This window comes from Varanus komodoensis, unplaced genomic scaffold, assembly GCF_004798865.1.
Source record: "Varanus komodoensis strain SLA01 unplaced genomic scaffold, ASM479886v1 scaffold18_3, whole genome shotgun sequence".
NCBI classification, from domain to species: Eukaryota; Metazoa; Chordata; class Lepidosauria; order Squamata; family Varanidae; genus Varanus; species Varanus komodoensis.
Genome location: NW_025335549.1, coordinates 12,641,922 through 12,669,385, shown reverse-complemented (window position 1 = coordinate 12,669,385; position 27,464 = coordinate 12,641,922). Strand labels below are relative to the sequence as shown.

The following is a 27,464-nucleotide window of genomic DNA, read 5'->3' as shown; positions in this document are numbered from 1 at the left end:
CTGGGCTTTGGACTGGCAGAAGAGATGCCACAACTGAACAAGAGTGTACTCTCCGTTTGCAAAATGCTCCAGCAGTAAACGTGGTTCGCGCGCATGCAACCTTCCCGGATGGCTAGATTAAGGTTTCTCTTTGATCACTGACTGAGCGGACAGACGCGACCCGGGAGTCGGGGGGGGGGGGTGCGCGCAGGGGCGGCGGCAGGAAGCGGGCCCTTTCCCAACCCTTCTTAGAATCCCGCGTTCCCTGGAACTTGCCTTTTCCGCGCGGGCAAAACACCCACGGAAAAGACGGTCCCGGTTCTTTTACGGCGATGGGACAACTTCCAAGGCGGTGGAGAAGGACCTAGGTCTCTCATTCCTCATCCCCACTTCCCGATGCCCCACAGGTTGGACCGATCGCCTGGACCCTAAAGCCCGCCTCCCTCGCGCCATTCCGGAGTGGCGAGTTACTATTATCCGCTTCAGTCTGCGAAGGACTGGGAAAAGACTGGCGCGCGTTGGCGCCCGCGTCGAGGTGCCTGCGCGTTGGCCACGCGCTCTTTTTGCGCCTCCGGATATTTCGGGCAGGGGGAGTCGGACTGCGAGGGGGGTGGGAGCTGTACCCGGCACCTACCCTGGGTTCAGGAGGGGGGTGCGTGGGTGGGGTGCCCTCACTCAGCTTGTGGGCTCGCTCGCGCCAGGGTGTGAAGCTCTGGTCCCCATCGCGCTTCGCCGCACGCGTATCGAGAGCGATCCTCTCTTCCCGCCTGCTCCTGAGAGGAAGGAAAGACCTTCTCCGCTTACCTGTCAGGATCGCGGAGGCGCGGCCTGCCTGCCAGCTCAGGCGCACAGTCTGATGGCGCAGCTCGCCCCAATCGCCTTCACGAGTCGCGATCCCCAGGGACAGGCGCATCCAAAGCCCTGCCTGCAGCCTAAGCGCCCACGGGGCTGGCTGCTTCCGGCTTGCCCGGCCGAATCGGACCGGCCCAGGCGCAGTCGGGATAAGACGGTCCCTTGCCTTGACAGGGCCGTCCGCATGAGTGATGACGGGGGCTGCGCAGGGGAGAGGGCTGCATCCCCCCCCCCAACAAACCGGCGCAGATTTTATTAGCCGGCACCCCCGCCCCGCGCCTCCTCGGCCTGGCGACGTCTCACTCCCAGGCCTCCTCGAGGTAGGCAGGTGCAAATTGGAGCGTGCCAAAAAGGAGGCCCCTTCTCGCCCCCCCACCCCTGGCAGCCTCGCCAATTCAAGGAAGTTGGTGGCCCCAAGTCATTGCCCCGCTAGCCAGGACTTGGTTGCCCTTGGGTCCCCCCTGCCCTCGTGCGCCAGCCAGGCTGAAGATCTGATTAGAGGAAAGCGGGACCGTCGCTTTGGCCCCAAGATGCCCGCCCGCTCTGCTGCCTTCGCGCATGAAGCACGGCCCGTAAAATGCCTGGCAGGGAACGAGCAACCTGTCCCAGCAAGGGAAGGCGAGGCGCCTTCCCCCACAGTCCTAAGCCATGCCGGCTCGGAGGTAAGAAACCAAGGAGAGGTAAAGGCACAAATGCTTTCAGACCTGTCCTTGATCCCTCCTCTGTTCCGCGCTAATTCGTTTCCAAAAATTACTTTGGAAGAAGACGCGTGATCGCTCGGGAAGGAAATACCTTCTGACTCGGTTGGTTTTGGGTTTTGATTCAGATCTAAGCCCTGTTCAGTTTAATGGGACTCCCTCCCAACTAAATACGCATCGGACTGCAGCCTTAAGCATTTATATTTGAGCCCAGTCCATCCGGAAGATTTTGGGGGGAAGGAACGCAGAGTACCCCTGTTTGGAATGGATGTACCTCCTGTTGCTCTAGGGGCCGGTTCACACGAGCAAGTTGCTAGGAGATCGGGGGACGATTTTGTCCTGGTGGATGCACAGAAACGGCAGCGCGCCCCTGTCCTGCATGGAACACAAGCTTCCTTCTGGAGTCAGTTCACACATTCAGCTATTACTCATCAAGCTCTGAGTGAAACAGAGATGTATATGCAGATGTGAGCCAGATGTTTGTCTGCCATAAATGAAAAGCATCTTTAAAGAAAAAAAAAAAAACTTAACAAAGCAGTCACCCCAGTCAAGCCAATTTACCCCAGCCTCCAAAATATCCCACTTCGTCAATTTCTTATAAATCTGTCTAGAAAACCTCCCATTGAATTCAACGGAACTTCCACCCAGGCAAATGTGTGTAGGCTCACATTTTTAGCAGTTTCAGATTAAGCTCTATTTTTTCACTCTCTTCATTCTAATGTAAAATCTCAGATTAAAATGTAAATCCTACCTTGAGAGGAAGCTGGCCTGAATTCACAGGGACTTATTTAGCGAGTAGATCTGTCTAGGACTGGACTCTTCCTCTTGCTCCGCTTGGGCATAAAGATGCTCTTTTGACGGTGCAAAACCTTGTTCAAAGTCTTTGGAGGGGTTGAAAGACCAGGGAGAGCATCTCTGAAAGCAGATGGGTGAGGCATGGAGGCACTTCGCTTGCAGCCTGTACACTCTGTGCTACTAATATGCAGTGCAGTGTCTTTATTAGTGCAGTGAAGGCATATCTGCAGCACTGTATGCTTGTGGAGGAAAGCTGGCTTTTCCCACATAATCTGGAAGGCAACGCACTGGCATGCCTTGGAACCCCGGTGGTGAGGTCAAAGATGGCGTCACCATTGGATAGTCCGGGCTGTGATCTGGGCCACCTGTTGTCAAACGCCCACTCCCATCGGCCCCAGCCAGCTTGGTTGGTTAGGTTGCAAGGTCAAGTGGAATCGCAGTCCATTATCCAAGGGAATCCCACAGGTTAGCCCTCCCTGCCTGAAGAAGGAAGTTCCACTGAACACCAGCGGGTTCCTTCTAACAATGCCCTCAGTTTAAAAGAGGGATTTCTCCAGTTTGGGCCTACAAACACAACGTGCACCAGCGACACAGGCCAGCAAGCCAAGCTGAGCATTCTGTCCACAGAGCGGCCAACCAGCTGCCCTCGGAAAGCCCTTCCCACCAACTTCCCCAGCCTTGGGTTCCATAAGCACGCTGCCTTTGATACCTGCAGTAGCTTATGTACTACCAGCAGGAGCTGAACAATTGGACAAACGCACAGAGAAAAAGGTTCCCGTGGCTCACAGAGCTGAAAAAGCACCCAATTCCGCTGATTAGTTGCACAAAGCATTCCATGGAATACTTTAGGCTGCGCTTTGTGCCCTCGTGGGCTGTCCAAGCTCCAGGCCAGTCCTTCCCAGCCCTTTCCCACTGGGAACTAGGTGGACACTTCCTAGCAGCTCTGCTTTAGAGGATGCGATGCAATGCACATCTATTCCTAAGTAGGACTGAGTGCGTCAGTGCGGCTTCTTTCCATTTCAGTGGGTATAAGATTTCAGTCCCAATAGCACACCCAAGCATGAAATAGATATTTTTAATTCAAAATAATGGCAAAGAAATGTTTTTGTCTGGATTTAAGACTGAATGGGTGTCCTTGTAAGGTCAATGCATAACAAGATTTGAGGAGCTGCAATCCCATGCATACTTACCTGGGAGTAAGTTCCACTGAATTAGGTAGAGTTTACTTCTGTATAAACTTGCATAGGATGGTTAAATTACTTAAAAGTGTAATAGATTTTATACAGCTATTGATGTTATTAATGCAATAAAATATTTATCACTACATTAATATTTTCAATAGATTAGTCTATTTGGAAAATTTATTGTAAGGTCTTCTGGGATGTACATTTGGAAAGTTTTTACTTGTGTGTCCAAAAGATTCAATACGCCTTTAAGGACTGCAACCCTTAAGCATTAAAATGGGAAGCAAAGTCCACCTAAGCAGAGGCGGTGGCTGGCAGAAGCGCCCTCGCTCTGAGGACGTTTGAACAGACCCAAGTGCTGAAGAGGGCGCTTAATATGGTGCAAGGGAACCCAAGGGAACTGCCTGCTTCCCGTCCATCTGTCCTATCTCCTCCTCTGGCCACCTGCTCCAGAAGAGGGGTTTCTGCACGACTCCGACTCCGGGACTATCGCACAACACACCATCCACTTCCTCTGCCAATGTTAGGAGATGGCCCAGCAAAGCCGGAACACCAAATATTTCAATTGCCCCCCCCCACCTGGGCCTGCTGTTGGGGAGCTCAAAGGGGTGAAAAAGGGGTGCAAGCCCTGAAGGCCTCCAGCGCATTGGATCACCCCAGGAAGCCACATGCGCTTCACTGCGTGAGACCCTCGACCCTCCCGCCTGGATCCTTGGCCTGCTTTTGTTTCTGTTTTCCTGAAATCAGACGCCTTCCTCTCGGGGCCCAGACATCACTCTGCACAGAGAGGGGCCAGGATCCTTCCAGACTCGCTCGCTCGTGTGCACACGCACAGACTGCTTAGAGCATAGGGACTGACTAGGCACTTCTGTGCTTGCCTGTTTTTATAATATTATTATTATTAATAATAATAATATAATTCTGTTGGCCTGAGCCCTGGATCTCTCCCTCTCTCTCTCTCTCTCACACACACACACATACACACACACACAGACTTTAGAGGATATGTAAATTAGCATATGCGGATATGTGCTTATTTTTGTTATAAAGATGGATGGATGGAGAAAACGAGAGAGAGAGAGAGAGAGCCTGGATCTTTTCTGGCCCCACTTGGTACATCGAAGTGAGGCAGGGATGGGAACCAGCCCTTCTTTGAGGCGAAAGGAGGAGCTGTGGGGAAGCTGCTTCTGCTGGCTGCCTTCAGCGCTCCCCCACCCTCGTTTCAGGCATAACCCCAACCTGCTTCTGCAGAAAAAGTCCCCAGACAGCCATGTGGAGGATCGCACCCTGCAATAGCAAGGGCTTCTTTCCATTCCTTCATGTTCCCGAAAGGTACCACCGTGATTCCAGACTCAGCATGTTTTACTTGCGATACACTCAGTGGAAGTCAGTGGGGCCTACTTTTGAACAGACATTGCTTTGCCAGAATTTTAGGAAAGACATGTTTTTCCTTCCTTCTTTTGCATTCCCTCAACCTTCTTTCTCTTTTCTGGAAAAGTTCAAGGATTGAGTCTCAGCAACGTATGGTTTGTTGTTGAAACATAGGTTACTGTATCATCTGAACCCAACCACATGAACAAATCTTGATTTGCTAACCACAAAGAACCCTCAGTTCAGAACCCAACAACAGACCATGTGAACCCACATTCGAGGGTGATCTTGCTGTCTGAACCCATCCCGAGGGGCTCGACCAAGCCTTGCTCGCCTCTGCCATTGCACCAGGGCTGGGTGAGCTCTCCTCTCAAAATCAGAGGCCTCTTCGGGCCACTGCCTTCGCTCATACCTTTCCAATGTCAAACGTCCCCAGGCAAACACAACCAGTCCAGCCTCCCCCCTCGTAAGCATCTTTCGAGGGTCTCAGCCCTACAAACCTCGTTCGCCCCTCCAAAACGCGGGAAAGAACGATTCATGCGCCAGCTCTTCTTCTCATCCCCGATGCCCTTGCCGGACAAGGGGTCTCCGTGTGGATTTGCACTGGCACGACCTGTGCTAACTTATGCAGGTCACCTTAGAAGTAAGTCCATGGAGCGCAATGGCTCTTACTTCCGCGCCTGAGGGGAGAGAGCGCTGCAGCCTCACTTCATCATGTTGGGACTGTTCCTAGGCCTAAATGTGGAACGCAAGAGGCACCGGGGGTTCCTCTTCTCGATCCTGTCCTCAAAACAACCCTACGAGGTAGGCTAGGCGGAGGGTCGGCGCCGGGCCAACATCACCGCGACGCTGTGCAGATTCCCAGCGAGAACCCAGAGAATCGGGGCACTTCCTCCCAACCGGAGCGCACGGAGGACGCCAGTGCCCGGCGCGTTGCGCTCAGCAGCAGCCGCTGCTGTGGATGCGAGGAAAAGTTCTTGGAACTCTCCAAGCCAAAAGCGCAGGGAGAGCTCGCCAGGCACGGGTGCGAGAGCCAAAGGGTCGCCGGAGACGAAGGCGCAGCCTCTGCTCCCCGCTGCGCCGCGATTGCCAAAATGGCCCCCAGAGCGCAATTAAGGCGCGTTTCCTTCGGAGCTCGCTAACGGAACGGACAGCAGCGCCTCTGGAATTCAGCCCCACAAGGAGGGGCGAGATCCCCCAACACACCCTCTCGGCCATCTCCTCCCCTTCCCCATCCTCCCCCCTTCCATGCCTCTCTCCCCCCACTCCCTCCTTTTCTTTTAAGCGCTCCCAACACTTTCGAAAAAAGTCTCTGTCGGCTCGATCCCGGTTCGGCGGATGCCTCCAAGCTCTCCTTGCCTTCCCCGTATGGAGTCTGCGTCTCCGGGGGGTTTGCCAAAGAGGGCCGTTCTGGTTCCTTCCTTTAAAGAGGTGCTCCCTGTCTTTTCCCTGGTCCTTCGCTTGGGGAGCCAGTAGGTCTCGGAGCCGCGGCAACCAGAGTCCGCTCACCCCGTTCTCGAGGATGTTGCGCAAAGAGACCGAAGGCGGGTGACCCGGGTGCTCGCGCGCTTCCACAAGGGACTGACGCTTGTGTTGGGGTGGGGGGTCGCTGCAGGAAGCCGAGGGGCATCCCCCGAAGTCTGGCGTGCTGTCCTCCTCCTCCTCTCCAAGGGAAAGAAGAAAGCCGACCTGGGAGCTGGCAGTATGGCTTTGAGCTCCCGGGCACATGCATTCTCCGTGGACGCGTTGGTGGGCAATTCTCCCAAGCGGAAAGTCTTCGATTTGGAAGAGGAGCAGGCTGCTGAGAAGGGGTCCCTCAAGAAAAGCCAGGTGCCAGGTAAGCTTCCCCCCTCCCTCCCTCCCACTCTCCCTCCCTCCCACTCACACACACACACACACACACCCCGGCTGCTAGATAAAATGCTGCTCAGGCAGAAGTCGGATTGCAGTCCAGGGCATGCCACCCGCGCAAGGCGCAAACTCGGGAGTCACCGCGGAGTACTTCACGCACCCTGAGCTTGCTTGTTGGGCAGGGTGGGAGCCGCCTTGAGCACTCTGGAAGGTGCGCCCACGGATGTGCGCCCTGTGATCGCGCGCACGCTTCCTCCGAGAAGCCCGTTTCCCGGGTCCTTAGGATCGTTTTGCGAACTGCTTCGAACATGATTTCGTGCGGAAGACACGGCCTATGAATACGCTGAGGCAGCATCCCGCAGCGCTCGCTCCCAGGGGGTGTGCGTTGGATCCCAGCCAGCGAGCCCTATCCTAAGCTGATGGATCTTATTCCTGACAGTGCAATCCTGTGCGTGTCTACTCAGAAGCAAGGCTCACAAGGACCCGGCACAGATATTATTCTCCTTCCTTCTCCTGCTAACCTGAAGAAGAATGCAGTACGATCCCCCAAGTTTGTGACTTCGCCTTTCAAACCCGCTTTTTCAGAATAAGCAAAAAGGCATTCTTAGCTGACTGTGTTATATGAGCCAAGGATGGTAAGCAGGAGCATGGATACTGGGAAGGAGATGTCAAGCTCCCCAGACCCCACCCGTGGGTCTTAGTCCTCCATTAGGACAGCTGAGAACTGAGCTTAAGGGACTTTCAAGCCCATCTACCCGGAAAAGGCCAGAGAAGTGGCCTCTGTTTTCTCCCATGGCATAGTCCAGGGGCAGCTGGTTAGGATCGGATCCCTGATCCCCTCCTCTGGACAAGCCCTGTCCCGACCCCCACTGCTTATGCAGATGGGGTGAAAAAAGGGGCACAGGCCCTGAAGGCCTCCAGCACATTGGATCACCCCAGGAAGCCGCACGCGCTTCACCACCTGCAACCCTCGACCCTCCCGCCTGGATCCTTGGCCTGCTTTTGTTTCTGTTTTCCTGAAATCAGACGCCTTCCTCTCCCGGGCCCAGACATCGCTCTGCACAGAGAGGGGCCAGGATCCTTCCAGACACGCTCGCTCAAGTGCACACGCACAGACTGCTTAGAGCATAGGGACTGACTAGGCACTTCTGTGCTTGCCTGTTTTTATAATATTAATATTAATAATAATTCTGTTGGCGTGAGCCCTGGATCTCGCCCTCTCTCTCTCTCACACACACACACAAAAACACACACACACAGACTAGAGGATATGTAAATTAGCATATGCAGATATGTGCTTATTTTTGTTAGAAAGATAGATGGATGGATGGAGAAAACGAGAGAGAGAGAGAGAGCCTGGATCTTTTCTGGCCCCACTTAGTACATCGAAGTGAGGCAGGGATAGGAACCAGCCCTTCTTCGAGGTGAAAGGAGGAGCTGTGGGGAAGCTGCTTCTGCTGGCTGCCTTCAGCGCTCCCCCACCCTCGTTTCAGGCACAACCCCAACCTGCTTCTGCAGAAAAAGTCCCCAGCCAGCCATGTGGAGGATTGTATCCCAAAATGGCACTGGTTACTTTTGATTGCTTTACATTCCTGAAAGACAGTCAATGATTGTAGGTTTACCATGTCTTAGGTTGCATACACTTCATCAAACTCAATGGGGCTTATTTCTGAATACACACCAATCTCTGGGTAGAATCTCAAGGAAACAGAAATAGTAGCGGTCCTCCTCCTCCTCTCCTCCTCCTCATTCCCTTGATCCACCTGACGGTTGGTTTTCTTAGCAATAAGATATGCATTGAGAACTCCCCCTCCCACATATTTTCAGAATGTAGAGTTTGAAAATTAAAATAAATATTTATTTAGAATTTGTGGACCTGCTCCCCAGATCTTTCTATACTTAGTACCATTCCTGGGATTACCTGAGATGTACATGATTCAACTGCAACACAAGAGAACACAAGAGGAGCTGAAATTCCATCCGGAAGCTTAACAGATTCCTAAGAAATCATTTCATTGGAAACATAACATTCACATGGGAAAGAGGGATTTGCATCATTTCCAGGCTACGCCCCCGTTATTTACTTGGGAGCTCTCGCCCCAATTTCCCTCGGAATCAAGCAGTGAGGAATGGAAGGGGTCAGAGACAATACAGAACAATGGACTGAACGGAACCGTTTGCAAACTCAGGGCATGCTTCCCAGCTCTTGACACTGGAAAAGGCTTTGCTGGAAGATCATGTCAATCACGTCTAATATGCCTTTGAATGAGGATCTAAACAAGTATCCTTAAGTTTCTGGATGCATTTCTGTGCCCATTTGGAAGGACCCAGTTAATTGTAAGCTATGGTGATTAAGGGTGCAGTCCTATGCAGATCTGGAGAGAAAGGAATCCTGCCCTTCCCTTCCCTTCCCTTCCCTTCCCTTCCCTTCCTCCTGTCACTGAGTTTAATGAAGCTTGCCTTCCAGTGGACATAGGTATACAATCGCATGGTAAATAAAGCACATGTTCGTTTCCATCTGCCTTTGTCTTCATTTCCTTGCAGAAAAGAAATCCAAAGGAGAAATGTCTCAGGAAGCCAAAGAAGCAACGGGAGACATCCAAGTGGACTTGCAAGGTTCGGAGCTGTGGAAGCGGTTTCATGAAATTGGCACAGAGATGATCATTACCAAAGCAGGCAGGTAGGTGATCCGGAGTTTCACCCCTTGTGTGTGTGTCTCATCTGTTCTCTGAGCCCACAAACACTGAGCATAAGTAGCGCAGCAGTACTGGCAGAAGTCGCCTCTCGGGGACTTCATGTGTCAGCACGTGTGGGCCACACGATCCGGGCTCTGCCCACCCTTTTCAAACAAATAAACCGTGCTTGCTCTTTTTGTTTTCGTTTTCGTTTCGTTTTCGGCTCCATTCACACATTGCTTTTCCATGTTAGCTTACCCAGGAAAGCATGGTCCGGGGTCTGTGTTGGGGGTTGTGGGTTTTCCCCAAACAATGCTCCTCTCACTATGAAAGCCCTCGCACACGTACATGATCTCTCACAAGTCCCTTGTTTCATTGATGCAGTTTTTCTCACAAGTCATTCCAGTTAAGCGCCTACTGGCAAGGGGCGCAGCCCAGATCCTGTGGGACGTTTGTTCAGCCCCACTGAGAGATTTCCATGCTCATGTGCCTGAGCCCCCATGCAGCTCTTGTGGCTTTTCTCTGGGCAAAATTCATCAGGAGCTTCCTAGGAGGGCTGAGACGCATTAGCTTTCCTAACACCAAGTCTGTGAAGGAGGTCAGTGCTCCCATGCGCCTTTGAATGGCAATATAGTTCACCCATGGGCTGGGAGAACCGGCGGAGAGCTGAGATTCGAACTCAGCTCTGCTGTGCCTGAGCAATATTCCGTCCATGGCATGATGAACTCATCAGGAGCATGTATGAATCCAGCTCCCCAAATAAATCATTCTGAATGACCATCGAAGATCTTCCTGCTGCCAAAGGTCCTTGTCCAACTTGGAAAGAGTGTCTCTCCATCATCCCACAATTAACATTTGTTATTTATAGCAAAAGACCCTCTGCTTCCAATATCTGAAAACCAAATCTTCAGGTTGGAGGGAGGGTCAGCGAGGAATGGGCAAAACGCCACTACTTCACAATGGCTCCAGTCAGGTGGGACTTGGAGGCAGATGTGCTAGGCCCTTCTTGGCAGAATTAGCTGGAGGACCCCAACAGGGCTGGCTATCCAGATGTGGAGGGAACTATAGGACTAAGCATCTGAGCAAGGTGAGATCCAAGAGCTAAGACTGCTAAGACCAGAATCTAAAAGTATTTTCATTATCAAGCCATTTATTGTATGGTGTATTTATTTATTACATTGATATACCACCCAATAGGCAAAGCTCTCAATTAAGAACCAAAAATACAACATAAATGGCATCATAGAAGCCACTTCACATGGTCGCAATCTTAAAATGCTAACTCTGAAATAAGTGGCCTTATGTTTGGTGGGACCTAACTCCTGAGTCAGTGTGTTCAGGGTTGCAAGAGGTTCCTTTTTTTAAGTCAGGGTGTTGGAATTTTTCTTATACAAATAAACATCTGCCTAATAAACATTCCCTGCCCCCATTGCCTGGTCTCCTGCCCAACTATCCACCCATCAGGTAGACATAAATTTCCTTGGAAAAGGAGACTTCCCAATAATAAGAGGACATACAGTTGCTCCATCTGGTAGGGATGATCATGATTTGGGAGACAGAAAGCTGTTAAGCCAGTGCATATACCAAGGACCCCCCCAGCTCCTACAACTTCACTGACATGTAGTCTCACATGTTGTGCCTTAGGGAAAACTTAAACCAGTTGCCAAGAAGGCAAACCTCTGATTCAGTTCCCTTTGCAGTCCTTTCAAATTGGCCCTGGAAGAGCTCATTCGGACAGACAACCTCTTCACACTATCTCGGAGAGGGACATTTTCTCCCTTTTAACTCCCGCTCCCCAAGTTATTTTATTTATTTATTTAAAACTTTGATATTCCGTCACCACATGCCTTGGCATCTCCGGACGGCTCACAACACAAGTTAGAAGTTTATCGCTCAGTAACTCAAACTTGTCATTCCCTCCTGCCTTTTCCTTCCCTTTTCTGCATGGACAGCGTGATCCCATACTAATCTACTCAGAAGTAAACTCGTTGACTTTAATGAGAATGAGAATAACTCCCAAGTTCAGAGACTGAGCCTCAATCACATCCATCCCTCATTTTGAAAAGGAACAACAGTGTAAATCAGGTTATGCCCCCACAGAAGTAAGTTCCACAGCAATGGATGAAGGCTGAGTCACTAGCATCTAACTCCATATTCGTGACATTCTGAAAATTTATTGCCGTGGAGATGAAGTTGATCACCGACTGAAGTCCCTTTGATTTCAGTGGTTCTAAACAATGATGACATTTGGTTACAAGCTAGTAAGTTCTGTAAGGCTTGCTTTCCAACTAATGCTGCAATCTAGTACATCCTGTCCTGGGAGTAAATCCCACTAAACACAACTGGACTTACACCTGAGTAGACTTGCACAGGATTGCATTGAAAGCCTCATGAATTATGAGTGGAAGACAATTTTCTCCATGTGATTCTATCAGCAGATGGTTGTCAGTCCATGTTTTAGGTCAGGGCTGGGCAAACATGCATAGACTTGGAGAACAAGAGTGCCTCTGGGCATATGCTTAGCTCAGCAATTTGTTTTCAAAAGTGAATTCATATACAACTGCCAGGTCCCTTGGTTTCCACAACCTAACAGGGATCTAAGTCTTTTTGCTTCACTATTATACAGCTGTTGAGAGTCCAAACGCCCATGTAGATCTCCTGTTGAAAATGACTGAAAGGTCTACCAGCCAATCTCAGTCCTGCGACTTTTTACCATTCCTGCTCCAGCCTCCAACCCTGCCCACACTTATCTGGGTCTTGGAAATAAGCCCTGTCAAATTCAGTGAAACTTATTTCCAACGAAAGATGTTACGATTAGGCTGCTGAGGAAGAAAAGCAGAATCGCTCCCAGAAATGTAGCAGGCAGAATGTGAATGCCTTTGTCCTAACCGTTATTTCAATGCAAGCCGCTCCCAGATAGGAATAGAAATTGCAAGCATTTGTCTGGCATAGAACAGAGCTACAGTCCTGTGGATGCACTGGGAGGTAAGGCATTGTCCCCAAAGATGATAGTTTTTATTTTATTTATTAGTATGTCCTCTAACAGGGCATCCCATGTAATTGCAAGGCAGCAGTCTTCATCACTTGGAGCATCCCTTGGAAAGATGGAATACTTTCTTCATTTGAGCCGTCAGTTGTCTCTTTGGGCGGCCAACTTCTGAGCTTTCCATTCCCCCCTATGAGTAGCCTACTCCTCATAGCCCCTTGAGTAACTCCACTCCTAGCAGTCATAACTTTCCACATGGTTGCTACTGCAAAGCATTCCGACTGCCTTCTTCATTTGCTGCTGCTGCTTTACTTGCCTGGAAGTAATTTTTAACTCTTTCTCCAAGGTGATTGTAATGAAAGTTGAGGTAACACAGCAGAAGGAGGGTGGAAAACAGTGACGGAGGTTCACGATTTCTCGTGCGATGAGTTTCACAGGACTTATTTCCAAGGAAGCGTGCTTTCATTGCAGCTTGTATCTAATGCTTGTCTAACTGAAGTCACATTTATTTCAGTGGGTCTACTCAAAGCAGTAGATCTAACGTTGGATACAGCCCCTTGCTGCATTCTGGTTGTCTAGGTGCCACCTATTATAAGGGGCTTTGGTCACATCAAACTTATATTTGCACACTTCTGCAAATTTCTCTGTAAAGGGCTTTAAGGAGCAATACTAGGCACGCTTCAACAGCAAAAAGGCATAGCATGTCTCGCCTGCCCCAGCCAGCCTTTTTTTTTCCGGTCAGAACATGCCATGATTGAATTCTGAAGCTGGTGGTAAAAAGGTGGTGCCGCTGACACTTGTGTCCACATGAATGCAGCTGTGACCGCAAGGTCAGTGTTAGCTCACAAGCAATGTGCCTCCCCGCTTTTCTTCTGCCATCCCAGGAGGATGTTTCCATCCGTGAGAGTGAAAGTTAAAGGCCTGGATCCCATGAAGCAGTATTACATCGCCATAGACGTGGTCCCTGTTGATTCCAAAAGATACAGGTAAAGCAAAGACTGTTCGCTGGCATGGCTCTCCGCTCCCCTTCAAGTCTGGGTCCTGCGAGAGGGCAGGCCTTGGTGCCCACTCATTTGGGGCTCTCGTTTGGGGTTTGCCGGCCTGTCGCCTGAAGCAGAACCACCAACCCCACACATCCCATCAGGTTCAATCTTTGTGGAGGTGAAGTTCCCCCTTCAGAGAACTGTCACAAGAGGATTCACATCTGCACATGAATCGATCCTATGGGAGGGATTTTTTCCCCCCGTCACTTTCTAGGGAAGCAAAGGTGGCACTCTGAATTTTCTTTCTTGTTCAATAGCAATCAATGTATTATTCAACCAGCCCCCCTTGCATTGCTGAGCCTTCATGTTTTATGTCTTCCCAGACTTTCTCAAGTACTCCCTCTTAGCATGTAGAGTTGAAGGGCAGAATCTCCTAAAATCACAGGGCTTGAGTGATAGCGTGTGATCCTAAGCCCCATCCTTCCCTTTTAGCTTTTCCAACTCACTGGTAAGGTGTATCAACAGCAGACATTTCTTTTTCAGTAAAAAGATAGACTTGCAGCATCACAGATACTCCTCAGTAGCAGCTCTCATGCCAACATTTTCCCATGAGTGCTAACCAGTGCTAAACTGGTAAGATCAAGCACAAAAGAGCATCTGGGAGTGAGTCTTCTCCCGCAGAACAAGGTTCTGGATGGGGTTCCTCCAATCTGTCTGATGGAAATAGAAAAAGAGAAAAGAATTTTCACAGAACCCATCAGTTTCTGGAGAAGCTGTCAGCAGAAAGAGAAATTTATGTGAAACATCTGCAAAATCCCAGCATTTCCCTCGAGGTGCGCAAGGCTTTCTACAAGTTGCCCTCTGCTTTGGGGAGGCTGGAAGAGATGCTAGAGCTAATCCTCTCACCTTTCTCTGCTCTCTCTCAGCATTATCCAACCAAAATCATGTAAGCATTTTAAACTCCACATTGGTTCAAAGGGGAAAAATAGAAGGGTGTGGTTGATTCTCCCACTCTGCACATTCAGAGAGCGGAAATGTCCTGCATGTCCAAAATTCCCTCCCCGGCCATGTTGGGACATTGTGCTGGGACTGCGCCCTTTTAGGTTCTCGGCTGTGACCAGGAGATCCAGAGGAACTTCTCTCCACTCTGCTTTGAAACACCAGGAAACGCATTCACACGAGGATGCCCCAGTGAGTTCAATGGGACTTTCTCCCAAATGCACAGGTTTGGAAGTGCAGGCTCAAGGCTGGAATCCAGCGTGCATTTACTTGAGAGTGCCACCTTATAGCACTCAGTGGGTCCTTCCTCTGAGTAAACATGCACAGGACCACTTATCAATACCTGAAAGGATGGCATTGCATTGCTGAGCCATAAAAGAATGTAAGGAACCTTACCAAGGCTCAGTTTCTGCCCTCCTGCATTCTCCCGACTGATGCATGTCAGTTTCAGGAAGAGAACTTTCCCAGGGCACTTGTAAATAAATAACTTGTTGGGGAAAAGCAAGAACTGGGAAGGGGAAGAAGGGGAGAGCTAGAGATCCAGGGTGGTTTGCTAGCTTGCTTGTAAGAAGGTTTGCCTCTGGAAAGTCCCTCTTCTTTACAACTTTCTGGAAACTTTCTTTCCTTGCATGTGGTTATAAAGATTTAACCGTATCCAGACTGTTTCTGGACCCGCAGCTTCAGTGGATTGCAGAGTGCCCAATCCTCCTTTCAAGCCACTTAAAAAGCCCCTGCCCGTCGCCATGTTGGGTGCAAACCTTGAGTTCAAGCCTTTCCCCAATCCTGCGTTCTGGGTTTCCGTTCCCGTCAGCCCTAGCCAGCTTAGCCAGGAACGTGGAAGGCTGCTAACCAAAATCGCTCCCTGTAGTGTGGGATGGTAGCCCGCCAGATGTTGTGGAACTATTGCACCCTTCAGCCAATGTTGCTGGATGATGGGACCTGTAGTCCAGGAATAGCTGAAGAGCAACAAGTTCCCTGCCCTTGTTACAATACTTTGGGGTTCTGAATGCGCTTCAGCCTCCCTGTAACTTGGTATCCTCTGAAAATACAACTGTAACTCCCACAATGCCCGGCCAACATGGCCTTTAATTGAAGGCTGGGGATGATGTCAGCTGTGGTACAGCACATTGGAGGGCACCACGTTGAAGAGGAATGGCATATAGTGTTGCTGCTATTGTTGCCGCTATAATGTTGCCAATATAGAACATATATTGTCATTTTAATACGGGTTTTATTGCTAGAAATCAATTAGGATGCTGTGTTTCATTTTGCTTTATTCTGCTTTACTGTAAACCATCCCAAGACCTCAGTAGTGGGCGGTTTTAAAAAGTTTTAAATAAATAAATATTTTAATAACAAACCTGTGAGGCAGGTCAATATGTGAAACAGCTTCACAATTTGCTTTGTTTTATTGATAAACAACCGATCTATATATAGGATTCTAACCTTGTTTCCACAAGCTTCTAAGTCTCAATAAGAAAAAAACTTGAAAATGGTATATGGAAAATTAGTCCCATTTATTCAGCCTTTTCATCCATCAACTAATCCGCATTTGTTATTTTCTCTGTGTCTCCACGCCCATTCCCAATAATGAATAAAAGTATCATTAACTGTGACAGTTAGATTCACTGTTAGCAATCTGGCAGCCCTTGGACAACCATCTCCCAGAATGTTTTAGTAATTGTAAAAGCATGTCAGTCTTCAAGTGCATTCCCTTTAGTGTGCTAGTGTTGTGCCAAAAACCATCTACATTTTTGGCCAGTGAAATTCAATCTGATAGGAAAGAAACGGCAATTGAAAGGAAATTCAGTGATGAAGACATTTTGGAGATACTTGCGCAGGCCGGCCTTGGGTTTCTTCTTCTTCTTTTGCATCCAAGGAGGTGGAAAAGTGTGTGCAACCGTCCATTTCTTGTGGCACAAACTCAGCTCTAGCATCCCTCCTTGCTTCCTGTCCCTCAGCAAAGACTCTGGAGAAAATAATGTCCAGTAATTTCACCCGCAGGGCCTTTTCAGCTCAGGAAACACAGGTGTTCTGTGGGGGGAGCGGGGGAGACAGGTAGCAGTGATTAGGAAAGCTCAAAGACACCACAAAAATAAATTCTAAATGGTGGGGAGAATGGAGCAGAACAATGTGAGCTTCTTTTTTGACGGATGGGGAACTTTTAGGGCATTGGATGACAGGTTTTGGCTTAGCCCTTCTCCACCTCTGCCCTGGAGTGGGACACAACAAATTGCCACCCTCACCTGCACAGGGGCTTGGTGCAAAACGGGGGCCATTCTGACAGCACAGTATGTGTTGCAGCCTCACAACAGAAAGAAGCAACACTTTGTGGGACGACAAAGAAGCTGCACCGCAAGCTGTGGATCCTGTCGGCTGAGAATGACTCCTTCCACTGGAGAACCTCAGTGAAATTGCCCCCACTGATTTCTCTAGCCACAAAAAGGGTGGTGAATTTTGAGGGTTCGTTTCTGCACAGTTTGCATACCCACCTCCTGAAACATGACAGGGATGGCTTGCTACGTGCAATCAGAGTGCCGATTCCTGCACCCAAAGGGTGCTGGTCCTCCAGCTACGGACGTCGGGAGACTTATCCCACAAGGAAAGGAATCACTCTCCAAGTGACAACAAGGCACCAGCTTTGGTGCTTTGAATTTTTCACAATGCCCTGGTGCAAATATGGACTTATAAACGGGATGGGGAGAGAAGGGCAGACTGGAGCCCGGGGAGCTGCCCATGGATCCTCTTGCTGGCTCCAGCCACCAACAGAAATGTTTCCTGGACACTCCTGCAAATGTTGCTCTGGAGTTGCATCACTTTTAAGACAACTGCCCCTTTAGCGAGGAAATTAGCTCAGATGGAGTGTATTGCCCTGACCAGGAGTCAGATACTATGGTGTAAAGTTTCATACCAGGTCAAATGTGAGCCTATTATTATAGCCCTGTGGTTGTTGTAGCCCCAAATTATGGATCAGTTTTACAGACTTTACTCTGATGATACAGCAGGACAATTGAGAAGGGACTCTGGGCTGCTGCGAAGCAGATTTCTCTTTCTGATTTCAGTCTCTGTCCCTTGATTTCGATCTGAAGGTACGTCTACCACAGTTCCCAGTGGATGGTGGCTGGAAACACCGACCATTCTTGCATCACTCCTCGGCTCTACATCCACCCGGATTCTCCTTGCTCTGGGGAGACCTGGATGAGGCAGATCATCAGCTTCGACCGGGTGAAGCTGACCAACAACGAGATGGACGACAAAGGGCATGTAGGTGTGGATTTGAGGGTGCATTTCTCCGAGAAGCAGAGAGAGAAGGCAGGGAGAGAGGGGAGGACTTGAACCTGGGTCTCTGTCCTTCAGCCTTCCCCAGCCTGTTGCCAGCCAGATGTCCCGGACTTCTGTTCCCATCAGTGCCAGCCAGCGTAGTCATGGCGGCTGAGAGGTGAATTCCAAAAGAGGTTGAGAAAGGTTGCCTGTTAAATCACACTGCCCTCTTCCACACACAGATATTATCGCTTATGCTCCATAGCGCAAATGCTGCTGCTCGAAAACTCAGGAGACATGATCAGGTTGAGCTTTTTTGTATTTCTTCTCATTGAAAACCTAAACAGAATTAAGTCAGGACTACTTCAAAGCAAGCATGCTCAGCACTGGCGGGTTGACTTGACTTTTCTTTAAAAAGGACAATCGACTGTTTGTTTTGTTCTCACCTCCCCTATTCCCTGGTCTACAGATTATTCTGCAGTCAATGCACAAATACAAACCCAGAGTCCACATCATCGTCCAGGATTCCCGATTTGATCTGTCCCAGATCCAGTCCTTGCCAGCAGCAGGGGTCCAGAGTTTCTCCTTTAAAGAAACAGAATTCACCACAGTTACAGCTTATCAAAACCAGCAGGTAAGTTATTTAGGGCAGGCGCAAGCAGATGTCAGCCTTTGCTTTTTTCTAAAAAAAACTGGAATGCTGAAGTTCCATGACTACAGCAAATAGGGACAAATCTGTTTATTTCCCATGCATATCATTTTTCCTGTGTCCAAAGGTCTATTCCACCCTATTCCAATTAAAAAGAAAACACACATTTATTTTCATAGACTGTTTTCCTTAATAAATGCCTCTGAACATAATTTCCCCTAATATATACATTTTAGTATTCAGCTTTCCTTAATGTACATACTTTTGTGCACAGTGTTTACACCAAGGAGTGCAACATTTGCAGACTGCAGGAAAAGTGTGCATTAACCGGTATAAAAGTCCAGGAAGTGAAAATTAGATCAGTTCACCTGGAAAGGAAAACTCCCATCTGTATAAAGTGGTGGTATGGGAAGACTAAAACAGATGCAAGGTAATAGCTTGGGTAAAGTCAATTCTCTACAGCTCCTGATAGACTGTGCAGACACTGGAGAGGCATCATTTGCTGTTGTTACATGCCATCAAATCAACTCTTAATTTATCGCGACCTTATAAACGAGCACCCGCCAATAAGCCCATGTATTCCAAACTGAGGACCACTTTTCAGTCAGCTGATGAGGTGGACTCAAGCCCATGAAGGTGTATGCTTCTGTAGCTTCACTGTCAACCTGAGCATTCATTCAAAACTCATTCACAGATTCAGGACTGATTTTGTCAGGCTGATGTCTTGCCATCCTGGTGCTTGTATAGCTTACAGTTGTCAGTTTTTTTCTTCTTCTTTGGCTGCAAATGTTGACAGATAACAAAACTGAAGATAGACCGAAATCCCTTTGCTAAAGGATTCAGAGACCCAGGACGAAACAGGTAAAAGAGTGCCATTCTGTTTGTTGGATTCTCTGTTGATTAAAGACTTCTTGCAGATTAAACACATGGCCTTTAAGGCACCATCCTATGCTTATTTAGACAGAACAATATCCTACTCAGACAAGAGTGACTTTTTCGGGTCTAAACACACATAGGATTCTTCCTAGGATTCCTTAGTTTCTTACTGGGGTAGCTAATCAATGAAATTTGCCTATGATTAAGAACAATAGATCTCCAGCACAGCCTCATGGTTTGGTTTTTAAATAGCATTCATATAGCAATTTCGAACAGGCTTTCCTTCCCGTGTGTAGGGTGGTGCTTGCATTTTAAAGTACATGTTTCCAATTTTTAGATGAATCCCAGTGAATAGGAATATATTTTCAGCTTCCCAATTTTGTTGTTGTTGTTCAGATTGGGAAAATAATTTGAAGACTGATTTTATATGTCTAAAAATGATCGATATCAGCTGTAATTTTAGCTTACTAAAATATCAGTAATTTTAGCTTACTGCTGTTCTGGTGTGTTAACAGGACTTAGGAGTGGTACTTCAAGCTTTCAGAATAGGGAAAAACTGCAAAGAAGTTGGGAAACAGCCAAATGATTAATGGTTAGGGGAAGGGTTTGGGGCCTGGGGAAGGGAGACTCATCATTTTGGGAGCCTCCAAGAGCTGGATTTGAACTGCTGACTTGTGCTTCTGCAGCCCTGCTCTGAACACCTGTGAGCTGCCTCCTTGATGCCTTGTTTGTTTAAGTAATGATTAAATGTAAATGCTGAAAGGAATGGCGCATCCTCTCTATAAGCCTATTAGAGTCAGAGGTTTTTGCATCTCCAGTCACCTCTGGAGGAACATGGAAAATCTCTGGAATTTTGTGGAAATCTCTGCATACATAACCGCTATCAGGACTAAGGGCTTCCATCTTCCCTTCATACATATCTTGCTTCTAAAACCTCTAAAAAGTGCTTCGTTTCAATGAGCTGGTGGCAATATCCATATTTGTTTGTAAAGCAGTGAGACGTTTGTGACCAGGATTGGATAAATCTGTCCATTTTGGTTTCTCTCAATCTTAGGTTCAGTTAATCTGCACGTTCGGATGCATGGAAGGAATTAAAGGCTATATGAGAATATGTATACATTTTTGTGTACATTTCCCCAAATAATTGCATTAGTTTATGTGTTCAATATGTACATTCTTGCAAGGAGGTTTCTTTATATCATGCCTTTTAAATTTATTTTCACGAATGTGTGAAATTTTGTGTGTACTTTTGCACATTCTTTGGTACTCCTTTAAAAAAAAACAACCTGGAGAATTCGATTATGAAAGTTGGAGAAGTGCAAATTTTGACAAGAAACCAATTTTAAGTGTATGTGCTGGTTCAAAAGTGCGGAATTAGTGATTCTTCATTCCTGGTCCAAAGACCGAGGATCTCTGCAATGTTCTCCAGGTATGGTCCTGGAGTATGGAGCATGGGCCACACACAAGGTGTTAAGTGTCATGCTCTGTGCTTGAATTCGATGATTCCTCTGCCTTTGGAAAGGAATATCTATCTATTATTTATTTATTTAGCAGGCTTCTATGCCGCCCCATTCGCCTAAGCCTCGGGGCGGCTTACAAATAAATAAATATCATTAGTACAATATAATACAGTTGGAGACATCCTGGCCAAAGTTGTTAAAATCAATAAATAAAACCAACGATTAAAATGACGTTTAAAAGAAAAGATCCTGGCCTGGCACCGAAAAGCAAATAACCACGGCGCCGGGCGGACCTCTCTGGGGAGCGCATTCCATGGGTTGGGAATGGAAGTGGAAATTAGGTGGAACCCACGTGCCTGGTGCAACTTGCCTGGGTTCTGTCTTGTTTCCTATGTATGTTCATGAGTAGGGCGCAAGTCGGGGGGGCTTGAGCCCCCCTGCTACTGCATTCGCCTGTTTGGTATCACCATTCGCCATAGTTGGACAAGCCTTCAAAACATACGAGGGAAGACCCCAAAAACCTGGGGATTTATTTATAAAAAATCATGCATTTATTTTTACATGTTCAGACTTCAGTCACCTTGAAAGTACTCTCCGTTTGATGCAATACACCCATTGAGACGTTTCTTCCACTGCTCAAAACAAATTTTGAACCTGATTTTGATGCTTTTTAGTACTTCTGCCTTTTTTTGTTTCGCCTCTTCCACATGGGCAAAATGTTTCCTTTTGAGGACTTTGTTCATCTGTGGAAACAAAAAAAAAAAAAAAAAATGCATGGGACGAGATGAGGTGAACAGGGAGGGTGGGGCACAAGGGTGATGCTGTTTTTGGCCGAAAACTGCGGAACACTCCGCTGAACAAAATTTCACTGCCGCTCATTGTTTGTGTAACTCAACCATCACGAAATAGGCAAACACGTTGAAAAAGTCTCCCAAAAAAACCTGATGCTGAACGCAGCCTCTCGCAACAGCCCAGCTGGGCACAGTGATGCAGATGGTTCCTAGAGCACTGACCTAGCAGGGGACGCATGTACTACAAGGGGCCCTCCCTCCGGAAGACAATTCCCGGGGGGGGGGGTTGGGTCCCCCCCGTATGTTAACCACCCTGGATTCCTCGCATAATGTAACACTAAGCTTTCCAGACAAATATGGCTTGAGCTTTGAAGTCTTGATTCTGGAGCTTACTGGCGTATGGGGGTAAGAGTAAACCTTAGATTAGGGTGGGTTTCTTCAGATGGTCTTATGAGAGATCATTTTAGATGGCAGCGCTTCCAACTGCATTGCACAAGGTGGTAAGCCAGCCCTGGAGTGTTTGGCAGGGCTGACCTGAGCAGGGCTTTGGATGTCTGCCTCATAGTCCTTCCCTGAAGGCACCGCTGCATGCAAATGGTGGTCTAATTGCTAAGTTTCACTTTGCAGAGGTGTCCTGGATGGGCTGTTGGAGTCATACCCTTGGAGACCATCCCTTATGCTGGATTTTAAGTCTTTCGGTACCGAAAGTCAAGGTGAGCATTGAGTCTCCAAATCATTTTGAAACTAAGAAGGTGCACTTTAATGCAACGTTCTGTTCTTCAGCAGTGTCAACTCAATCATTCCTTTGGAACCAGAGCATTGGGTTGGCAGCAGCTTTGCCTTGTTTATCAGCTTACTTATTGTTCATACAAATTTGCCCTTTTTAGCTTCTGGCTTAGAGAATTTTTCAAACAATAAATGTTTTCTTCAACAAGTCATTCATTCAGGAATGTTCTTTAGGCTCATTGCCTGGGTACTCCTGACTTGCTTTTGATAAAGGGACTTGCAAAATCTTCAAATATCAGTCTATACTGCCATCAAATGAATATTCTGCTTTTGCACAGAAGAAGAATCATTTTAAATCTTTCACTGGCCTGCTAACAATTTAATCAATTCAGTTTATATACATTTGCTGACTGCAAAAGTTTCAGGAAGGTGAAGTGTTGAATATCCAATAAAGGGGATGGGGCAGTGCATGGGAGAGTAACAATCTGGATTTTTCCTCCTTGCTCTCCTTCTCCATTGACTAGGGTACCATTTTCTTTAGATTTTAAGCCTGTGAGGGGTGGGAGGGCAGTCTTACTAATGATGTTTATAAGCTGAGCTTGGGAACCCTTTTGGCTGAAGAGTGGAGTACACATGCTTTTCAAAATTGAATAATAAATTCATTGAACAAAAAAGACGAGTAACTGTTAGAAGTAAACAGAACTTAATGGCATTTAACACCTGTACAGCACTTCAGATCAGTAGTGGGGAGACTGCAGTCTCACATGCTGTACCTGAAGGTTGGACAGAACCTAATTCTCAAGCTTCCGGTAGTTCTCTAGCTAAATTGTAATGATTGCCAACAGTTTCTGACTTCAAATCATTTAACAATAGCAAGAACAAATGATAAAATGACAATCTAGGATCCTAAATAATCCTAGATCACACTGAAGTATCAGATATTTATGTGAGAAATGACTGCAGTCTATTTAATCCTGGTCATCAAAGAGATTGCTTGGGCCCAGAATTCTTTAATTCTGTGTGTATGTCTTTTGTACAAGGCTCCAGTTTTATTTATCTAATTTACCTCCCACTTTTTCCCCTCCAAGGAAATACTCTCTCATTCAGCCCATGATGCATGTTAGCCACTGAGGCAGCACCAGGCCCAAAGTCACCCAGTGATCTTCATAGCCAAGTGCGGACTAGGACTCAGGTCTCCCAGGTCTGAGTCCAGCCTCTAAGCTCTGCACCCACTGGCCCTATTACAAGCAATCTCAACCCCACAAACCTGAGTTCTGCCCAGATTCTACATTGTTCCTTTCAACAAACAAATGAGAAACCCTGCAGTCTGCCAAAGGATGGATATGAGTCAATCTAGGCATAACTAAGCATTGTTAAGTGGTCCTGAGCATATGCGTTCCACATTGATGGAATATCCAGGTGCATGCACCGAGATCATCCCCAATGTAACTACTTGGAATTAAGTTCCAATGGTTCTGAGGAACAGTTGCAAGAGGAGATGTTGACATCTGGGAAAATCCAGAAGGCCTCATGGGACCCAACTGAACCATCTTTGACACTCAGGCCTGACATTCTGCAATCTTGGACTTGTATCATAACCACTATGGTACAGTAACTACATTCAAACAACTTTATGTATATTGCCCACCTTTCTCCCACTGTGGAACTCAAGGTGGCTATGTGCCGTTTCCAGGTGGTCTCCCTTCCAAGCTCAGGCCAGCTTAGCCTCAACATCATGGATGCCTTACGTGCCTTCAGACCATGCTCTGAGCCATATATGATAATCCGCACTGAAACGTTAGGTATGCATTGAGGGTATGCTATTTTTGAACTGTGGGTTGGTGAAACTTGGGTTAGCATGTTGTCTGGACCCAGATGAAATAACAGGTGGTGGTTAACAATCCACAGCTCACAACCCCACAACAGACCATGGTTTCTGCTCATGAGTTGTGTTTGTGGCTAACAAGTCATGGCTTCCCAGCAGAGTTGGGTTCAGATAACCTGATGATCCACATTTCAACAACAAATGGTTGTTCCCCAATAACCCATTCTTGAGTGTGGCTTATTGTTTAAACCCAGGCATTAACTGTATTGACACTTAGTTCAGTAGGAGACCACTAGTTGGAGTGCTTTTTTTCTTTATTATTATTATTGTTATGGTTCCTACCATGAGAAGTTGCAAGAATTTGCTCTGAAAGCTAAACTGTCTGCTGGCTTTGAATGCCAAATGGATGGAGGAAACATCCGTTCTAAATTTCTTTTTCATCAGCACAGCGAAGAGGGAGTTGGAGCATCTTGGGGGCCCGCAGGCAGTTTCCCCTTTGAGAATCCCAAGTCTTGGACTTATTCTGAGCCTTCCTGATTAATCAAAGGGGACTTTTTATTCTGCTTTTAGAAGCTTTTGCCCATTAATCTATTCAATAAATTGCTGAAAGCTTACAGCTTGGATAAATACCAAGGTTTACATTCTGGGAGGGACAATTATGTACGTTTGATCGCAAGGAACGCTCGTTCCACTTCTAATGTTCTCCAAAGCAGTGTGTGAATGGCATAATCAATACTTTCTAAATAAAACAAACATGGTAAAATAGACGCCTAGGGGAGGTCTGCCAACTGACCGGAGCCCCAATCCCCTTCTCTTGAGACTGACACCAGGAACCAGTTGCCAAAAATGGCTCTTGGTGATTTTGTGTGGGTACGCGTCAACTGGTCTTACCACTTCTGCCAAGTCATACATCCACTGTCTCTTCAATGAGGCTAATCGATTTCATGCCTGAGACCTCTCTTAATTTGGCGCCAGGGCACGGGCAACTCATGGCCTTCCAGATGCTGTGGGGCTGGCCAGCAGGAGACACAGCCAGGCAGGATGGGAGTCGCCATGCCCTGCCACCTGGAAAGCCAAAGCCGCCCAGCTCTATCTCCCTGAGGAGCCTCCCTCATGTGGAGTCCAGCCATGGGGCCAGTTACCCCAGCACTGCCAACATGCGGGGCAGCCTCTCTCCAGGCTGGCAGGCGACAGATTTTCCTGCTGGGTCTGGAGAGCCTAAGCAGTCCCTCTGTATGGAATGACGGATGCATGTCTTTCTGCCTGCCTGCCTGCCTGCCTGAGAATATAACCTTCCAGATCTTTCAGTGCAAAAGTCCCACAAACACCAGCATTCCAGGATTTTGTCCTGTCTAAAATTTTTGAGGATGGCTAAAGAAAAGGAATTATAGAGCTGGTAACAGAAAGCATCTGCAGGGTAGAGAATAAGCCAGAACTGAAGATCATTTGGGCAGGGGACCAAATCATGCTCTCTAGGAGACCCAATTTGGCCCTCTGGGGTTCCCCAGAAAGCTATGCCCCCTTCCGTGGCCCCACCAGCTGTCCCCCAGTCTCTAAAATGCAGAGGTGTGTCACCCAGATGCTGCCGACACCTCGCCCTGCATCTTTGAAGGACCCGCCCCATCAGGACTGGAGACAGAATCTTGCCCTGGGAGGCGCCACAGGTCAACTGCCAGGGCTCCCACACCCATCCTGACAGTCACTGTGTGAATGCCCCCTCCTCCCCACTGCCCTGGCAAGCACTTTGCAAGGCTGCCCCAATGCCTTCTCAACATTCCCCGTGTGCCCATCCTCCCCAAAAGGTCAGTGAGTTCATACGGGGCGGTTGTGGAATAAGAGAGCACTGTACCTCCCTGGGGATTCCGGGAAAGAGACAAAATGATGCTCCCTGATTGGCTAGCCTTGAATGACATTAGTCTGCTTGCTTTATTGTAGGAGGAAGCCCTGGATCTTCCCCCGCGACATCCACCGGGGGCACCCCATCCCCCCTCGGCTCCCTCCTCTCCCCTTCCTGTTCTCCTCCAACATTCCACCTGTCCGCGGCCAACCTTGGGACGACCTGTCCAGATTCGTACCTCCACCACCTTGGCCTGCCCATCTGCTACAAGATCTGCCCGACCAGCCTTTTAAGACAGCCGTCGCTGATGTATCCAGGCCACCACAAACTGGGCAGCACTGCCAGCCCCCCGCTTTTGCCCCACTTCATGGTGGAGGTGCCCCCACTGTCTTCTCTCAGCATCGCCAATGCCAAAAGTGGCAAAGCGGAAGACTCAGCCCTCCCCAGCCCCCAGGGGCCCGGCTCCGTGGGGCACGTGCTGTACGGTTTACATGCATCAGGAAACGTTTTCCCCACAGGCCCCGTCACCCGGGAAGCGCTGCATTGTGCTCTGCACCCCCCCTACGGCTTCTACGGTTATAACTTTTCAGTGCCTTCCCGGCTGATGAGCTCAGTGGGCCACCTCAAGCCCCACGAGGGCATCCCTTCCCCTCTCCAGGAAAGCAGGTGCAGCCACACGTCCTGGACCTCCGCAATCAACCACTGCCTCTAGTGGGGCTCCTAACTCCTGGGGAAACCCCGCATGACTCACGGCTTCGACTCTCCGTGAAAGGCTGGTGGACTGGCGGCTGTGGAACGTTTCACGGCGCGACAGGCTGAGCCCGGACAGCTTCCTGATATTCTCCTGGGTGTCCACCGGTCCTGAAAGAGAGGGGTACCTAAACTGCAGTGACCATCTGCTGGCAGAACGGACACTGCTGGTCAAAGATATTCTCCCTCTTCCCTGCAGCCCGCCCCCCATGTGCTTGTGAGCACTGGGAGAACTGTCCGGACCAGATTTGGGGTGGGAGCAGAGGATGCGAGAGAAGGACAAGCCCTGTTGCAAGAGTGCGAATCCACTGCCTGGCCCCCATGACGTGGGACGTAGTCTTGAGTGCTTGCATGTCTCTACAGGAATCTGCTGAATATTCTCCGGAGATGTGCAATTCTCCAGTGGAGACTTCCCTTTGCCGGCAACACAGTGGAGCATCTGTGCTGGCATTCCCACCACCATTTCCCGCTATGGTGCTGGAACAGTCGAATCATCCTGCTCACCCGTGCATCTGTGTGTAGAGGGAAGAGCTGCCACCAGCAAAAAAAGGGTGCAAATATTGGGTGACTAATCCACAAAATGGCCTTTTCTGGCCAAGGGAGCAGTGAAAGCAGCGGGAAGGAACTTCTCACAGAGAATTTTGCCCAAAACATTTCCTAGAAATTTTGGCTCGTTCCACCCAGGCTGCCTCACTGACTTTTTCAAGGATGCATCTGTCTTCATGGCAACTGTAAAGAATACGGAAGCCGGTGAAACAGCCAAAAGTAGGCACACGTACATCTGTGTGTGTGTTTCACAACTGCTAATTTATTTGGTCATTTTAAGGACCTGGGTAAAATGTAAGCCCGTCTTTTGATACTTGCACTTTGCAGCAGGATCTGAGCATCATGCAGTGACTGAGATGCAGAGCAAGCT

The 27,464-nt window shown here is 48.4% G+C and overlaps 1 protein-coding gene and 1 long non-coding RNA gene across 2 annotated transcripts; one reads left to right on the top strand and one right to left on the bottom strand.

Annotated features, from left to right (window-relative positions):
* Window positions 1-646: 646 nt before the first annotated feature.
* LOC123021968 lies at window positions 647-2,419 on the bottom strand. The gene is made up of 3 exons (XR_006414435.1): window positions 2,281-2,419; window positions 1,804-1,967; window positions 647-752 (listed from the first exon to the last, which is right to left on the bottom strand). It is a non-coding gene; the product is annotated as an uncharacterized LOC123021968 (long non-coding RNA).
* Window positions 2,420-6,467: 4,048 nt separating this feature from the next.
* On the top strand, window positions 6,468-26,510 carry TBX22 (T-box transcription factor 22). The gene is made up of 8 exons (XM_044427412.1): window positions 6,468-6,716; window positions 9,275-9,410; window positions 13,276-13,377; window positions 17,463-17,637; window positions 18,104-18,268; window positions 19,080-19,144; window positions 22,038-22,123; window positions 25,897-26,510. The coding sequence occupies exons 1-8, from the start codon at window positions 6,584-6,586 to the stop codon at window positions 26,508-26,510; spliced, it is 1,476 nt and encodes a 491-aa protein (XP_044283347.1). The 5' UTR covers window positions 6,468-6,583.
* Window positions 26,511-27,464: the final 954 nt, after the last annotated feature.

Excerpts from the sequence above, each read along its gene's own strand:
- TBX22 (XM_044427412.1), top strand. The coding sequence starts at position 6,584 with ATGGCTTTGAGCTCCCGGGCACATGCATTCTCCGTGGACGCGTTGGTG. Across the intron at positions 18,269-19,079 it reads CAGCTTATCAAAACCAGCAG|ATAACAAAACTGAAGATAGA; the intron begins GTAAGTTATTTA and ends AAATGTTGACAG. Across the intron at positions 22,124-25,896 it reads TTTCGGTACCGAAAGTCAAG|GAGGAAGCCCTGGATCTTCC; the intron begins GTGAGCATTGAG and ends GCTTTATTGTAG.